Raw genomic sequence first — 5,672 nt, 5'->3', positions numbered from 1 at the left:
GCGTGGCCGCGCGCGGGAGAGAAGGAAAAGGAGGCGGCCGGCCAATGCGGCGGTGTTTGGTGTCGGGCGGGGGGGGGAGGGGTTAAAGGGAGAGGGGGGAGGTTTAAATAAAAGCGGGGTGGGGGTGGGGGCAGGAGAAATCGCGGTGTTGCAGAGGAAATCAAGAGATTGGCCGCCCCCCCAAATCTTTATAGGATGTGCCCCCATTATACAAAGCAGGGGGGCCGCTCAAGAGATTCCCCACCACCACGTCAGTCTTCCTAGGATGTGCTCCCAATATGCAAAGCAAGGGGGGCCGCTCAAGATATTCCCCCACACCGTCAACCTTCCTAGGATGTGCCCCCCCCAATATACAAAGCAGGGGTGGAGGAAAGCCAAACCTCCCCGCTAAAGAGATTCGGGGCCCCCAAATCTTTATAGAATATGCCCCCGCAATATTCTTCAGTTGGCCTTGCTAGCTGGGGGTGATGGGAGTTGTAGTCCAACAACAGCAATAAAATACATCGATTTTATATGGATTGATATGTTTATATGGATATATAACATTTATATGTTATATGGATTTCTCTTGAACTTTTATGTTTATAACCCCCCAAAAAACCCCAATTTTATACACACACACGTGTGTGTGTGTGTGTGTGTGTATTTTAATCCCCCCCAAACCCACAATTATTATAAATATATAGTATATTATATTGTTGTTGTTGTTTAGTCGTTTAGTCGTGTCCGACTCTTCGTGACCCCATGGACCAGAGCACGCCAGGCACGCCTGTCTTCCACTGCCTCCCGCAGTTTGGTCAGACTTATGTTTGTAACTTCGAGAACACTGTCCAACCATCTCGTCCTCTGTCGTCCCCTTCTCCTTGTGCCAGAAGAGACTTCTCTTCTCATGAGGTGGCCAAAGTATTGGAGCCTCAGCTTCATGATCTGTCCTTCCAGTGAACACTCAGGGCTAATTTCCTTAAGAATGGATGCGTTTGATCTTCTTGCAGTCCATGGGACTCTCAAGAGTCTCCTCCAGCACCATAATTCAAAAGCATCAATTCTTCGGCGATCAGCCTTCTTTATGGTCCAGCTCTCACTTCCATACATCACTACCGGGAAAACCATGGGTTTAACTATACGGACCTTTGTTGGCAAGGTGATGTCTCTACTTTTTAAGATGTTGTCTAGGTTTGCCATCGCCTTTATCCCACGGAGCAGGCGTCTTTTAATTTCGTGACTGCTGTCACCATCTGCAGTGATCATGGAGCCCCAAAAAGTAAAATCTCTCACATATTATATTATATTAACCCCCAAAAAACCCCACAATTATTTATATATATATATATATATATATATATATATATATATATATATATATATATATTATAACCCCCCAAAACACACATACACACACATATCTAATGATACTACAATAACTCCCCCCAAAACCCACAATTATATATATATTTTATACACACACAAACACACACACACACACACACACACAAAATATATAATATTATAATAACCCCCCAAACACACACACATATAATGATACTATAATAACTCCCCATAAAACCCACAATTATATATTATAATTATATATTATAATATGTTATTATTATAATAATATGTGCGTGTGTGTATAACCTCCCCCCAAAAACCCCACAATTATATATTAGTCCCCAGATCCAGTTGAAAAATCCCGCCGATACAGGATTATTGTACTTATTGTTATATTTGCAGGAGATGATTGGATGGGCAGATTTGAGCAGGAATTTGGATAGGCAGAAGATATTAGAAATTCAATTTAAATTCATTTAACTTGCTCATCTAATTATCTACATCCTTCCCCCTCCTCCTGCGGTTCCTTAAATTTATTTCCAAATATCTTCCACCTACCCAAATTCATTTACCTTGCTCATTTAATTATCTAGGTACTTCCTTCCCCCTCTTTCTGTGGTTCCTTACATTTATTATTATTAATTTAAATAATATAAAATAATAATGATATATAATAATTATAATAAAATAATAAAACAACTTTTATTTACATTTTATTTTAATAATAATCATTAATAAAATCCACAATCCTTAGGAAGAGATGTCCACATTCCAGCCCGCAATTCCAGATGTTAGATAAATTTCAGACGAGTGAAAATGCTAGCAGGATTCAGGTAAATAACAACAACAACAACATAATATCAATAATAATAATAATAATATCAACAACAATATTAATAAAATCAATAATAATAATAATATCATCAATAATAATAAGAACAACAACAATTTATTTTTACCCCGCCATCTGTCTGGGTTTCTGAAAGCATAATATACAATAAAGGGAAGATCAGGGGATGAGTGGATCTCTAAGAGACCCAAATGGATCTCCAAGAAGGGAGAAAATCAGCTCAATGGATCCATGGGAATAGGTAGGAATGTTGGGGAAATGGCAAGAAGCAGAGAAGGGGTGGTTGGGAAGGAGGGAGGGAGGGAAGAAAGGAGGGAAGGAAGGAAGAAAGGAGGGAAGGAAGGAAGGAGGGGAAGGAAGGAAGAGAGAAGGAGGGGAGGAAGGAAGGGGGAGGGAAGGAAAGAAACAAAGAGGTAGGGAAGGATGGAAGGAAAGGAGGAAGGAAAGAAGGAAGGAAGGAAGGAAGGAAGGAAGGAAGGAAGGAAGGAAGGAAGGAAGGAAGTCCCCAAATTGAGTGATCCCCAAAGTGGACAGTAGGAAGAGAAGCAGATTATGTACATGGACAGGAAGGTCAGTCAGTCAGTCAGTCAGTCGGCTCCCCCAAATCGAGCAAGCCCCAACGTGGACAACCAGAAGCGGAGAACTGTACAAGGACGGGACTCTCCCAGTTGCGCACAGTTGCCTCAACTCTTGGGAAGTGGGAAAGCCGGGCTGCCCCGGGAGGGTGTCCTTCAAAGGGGCGCAAGGAAATGGGAAGCGGGCACTGGAGGCACACCAGAGCTCGTTCTCCGTCCGTCCGTGGCACGGTGGGCGGGACCACCTCCTCAGCACCAGTCCACAAGGTAGGTCCGTGGGAGAAGAAGAGCTGGTCCATCCCGGGGGTGTCTGAGAGGGGGTGGCAGGAAAGAAGAGACGGGGGCCCTCACACCACGGTGCTGACCGAGGGGTCCGAGAGATTGAGCTGCCCCGCAAGGTCAGTGGGGTGGTACTGCTGCAGGGGAGACAAAAGACAAGACACGGGGGAGGGACGGTGGTCAGGCAGAGGCGGGCCAGAGTGAGGCCGAGACACATGCTGCCCCCGCAGGCCGCCACCGCCCCGGCAGGAAACCGCTCAAGGAAGATGCTGCGCCTCCAAACCGGGATGCATTCAAGGCTGCGAGCACCAAGCAGGGAATCTCCGGGGATCCGCTCTGTTCCCACAGAAAAAGTCAGAGTGCCGCAATGTGGGCAGAGCCAAACGTAGGGCCACCCTTCCCATTTTAGGGACCCTGACATAGGGCCACCCTACTAATTTCAGAACCCTGACCTGTGTCATCGTATCCCGCCCCCTGTTTCCATTCAGCTCAGCTCTTTCCCGGTTGGAGCGCATCATCCCTCAAGGATCTTCACCGGGGGGCAGCCACGTGGGGCGGGGGCTCCCTCCCCCTCGCAGCGCAGCCTCTTCCCCCGGAAAGCAGCACCCGCTAGCTCAGCCATTTTGGGCCAATCCCCTTTGGAATCGCCCGGCAGCTTCGACCCCTTGACAATTTTGGGTCGATCCCCTTCGAAATCTGCCAACGACTCTCCCTTCATGTACGCCAAGAAACTCCCTCTGGGAAAAAGCTCGGCGACTCGGCTCGCAAAAGAGCCACTTTTTCCAAGATGGCCGCCCTACTCCTCTCCCGCCCGGCCCTTTTCTGGGATGTCCCGGAAGGGGACGACCGGTTGTTCCCCCCACCAGCACCACCACCCATCCCACAAGATCAAACAGGACTTTGGATACAGGACAAAAATGCATCAACATTCACAACAAGATCCCACCCTTTGCGGAGGAACTCCTGAAGCCGGGAATTCTCTACAGGGCTTTATCTGCAGCTCACGGACTCTGGGTGTGGCGGCCTCGCGGGGGTGTCTGTAGGGAGCAGGCGCATCAAAGGGATGGTCTATTACATCGAAAGCTGGCTTTGAACCCGGTGCCGGCACCCGGGGACACCACCAAAACCACCACCCCAGGAAAGCGGGACGCCGCCCGGCCAACCCGGCCAACCCAGAGCTGCGTTTCTTCCTCCTCCTCCTCCTCCCTCTACCCTCCACACTGGAATGCCTAGAAGGGAAAGCCACCAGAGGAAGCAGACCGTCCAAGAACCCCTCTCTCTCCCGGGGTAGAAGAATCCAGCCCAGTTTCCGCCGGGATCCCGGAAGGTTCCGCTGTTCCTGGGATGTCCCTATTTTCATGGGAGAAATGTTGGAGGGGGTGGAATAGGACGTCCCTATTTTCATGGGAGAAATGTTGGAGTGGATGGAATAGGACTTCCCTATTTTCATCAGAGAAATATTGGAGGGGATGGAATAGGATGTCCCTATTTTCATGGGACAAATGTTGGAGGGGATGGAATGGGATGTCCCTATCTTCATTGGAGAAATGTTGGAGGTTATTCAAACGCCCACCGCTGGGGGGGAGACTTATTTTTATAAATCCCTGCAGTTACGAACAGGAGGAATAAATGGAGAGTCATGTGGGGGGAGTTTGAGAAGGCGGAAAGCCATCTTTTCCGGCCGAGACATTTCCCCTTCTGGAATACCATTTGATGGGGAGAGAGGGGGGGGTCAGAATTTCAAGATGGCCGAGAAGTTGGCTTTCGCCCCAGGTGGACCATTCAATGTCTGGGACCTTTGGAAAGACACCAAAGGGCGGGGATGAGGTCAAACCCTATGCCCCGCCAACTCAGAAACATGCATAATAGAGGGTCTCCAAAACGGGCCGGGGGTTTGGAGAGGGAGATGGAACTTTCCTGCCCACGTGGCGACCGTGCCGGGAAGGATGATGCGCAATGGAGAAGATATCTGGGAATTAAATCAAATTTGGTGGAATGATTTGGACGGGTTGATTTACTGCAATTGGCTCCTTGGAAACAGCTGGAATCCTGCAAATGTGGATCAGAATCCTGATTTAATAATTTTGACAGATTGCTTTGGTGCAATCTGTTCCTTGGAAATAGCTGGAATTCTGCAAATGTTGATTAGAAACCTGATTTAATCATTTGGACGGATTGCTTTGGTGCAATCTGCTCCTTGGAAACAGCCTGAATCCTGCAAACGTCGAGAGCGACCCAAATTCGCAATCATTTGGATTGTGACCGCCCAGTGGAAGATGGAACGAAAGAGAAATTCCCAACGAAAGAGCGACGGCGGGAGGGACGGGCGGAAGATGGAATGTGCCGAGGTGAAAGAGGAAAGGAGGGTTTGGAGGAGGAGAAGCGGAGAGGAGAGGAGCGGAGAAGGCCGACCGGGAGTAAGAATGGCGGGAGCGGTGGGAAGAACGAGGGAATGGAGGGGAGGGAGGAATGAATGGATGGGAGGATATTCAGAGGAAGGAAAGCATGGATGGATATTTAGAGGAATGAAGGAATGGATGGATATTCAGCAGAACGAGGGAATGGAGGGAAGGGAGGAAGGAATGGATGGATGGATATTCAGGAGAACGAGGGAATGGAGGGGAGGGAGGAATAAATTC

General features: G+C 48.3%; 1 protein-coding gene and 1 long non-coding RNA gene across 7 annotated transcripts in view; one reads left to right on the top strand and one right to left on the bottom strand.

The window, feature by feature from the left end:
• Positions 1–5,672, top strand: part of LOC310659761 — a 34,612-nt gene that overhangs the window by 6,006 nt on the left and 22,934 nt on the right. The window lies entirely within an intron of this gene.
• LOC310659693 (glutamate receptor ionotropic, NMDA 1) overlaps positions 2,014–5,672 on the bottom strand; it is a 31,814-nt gene continuing 28,155 nt past the window's right edge. For 3 of the 5 annotated variants that reach the window (XM_083403356.1, XM_083403358.1, XM_083403357.1), the window contains one exon: positions 2,014–3,170. In XM_083403356.1, the coding sequence (XP_083259482.1) occupies positions 3,102–3,170 (69 nt within the window). In that variant the 3' untranslated portion in view covers positions 2,014–3,101. Of the gene's footprint in view, positions 3,171–3,979; positions 4,071–5,672 lie in introns of all 5 variants that reach the window. The other 2 variants (XR_014502935.1, XR_014502936.1) reach the window with 1 other exon arrangement.

The sequence above is a fragment of the Podarcis tiliguerta genome, assembly GCF_965153285.1.
Source record: "Podarcis tiliguerta genome assembly, chromosome: 11".
In the NCBI taxonomy this organism is placed as follows: domain Eukaryota; kingdom Metazoa; phylum Chordata; class Lepidosauria; order Squamata; family Lacertidae; genus Podarcis; species Podarcis tiliguerta.
This window is presented reverse-complemented; position numbering and strand designations above follow the sequence as displayed.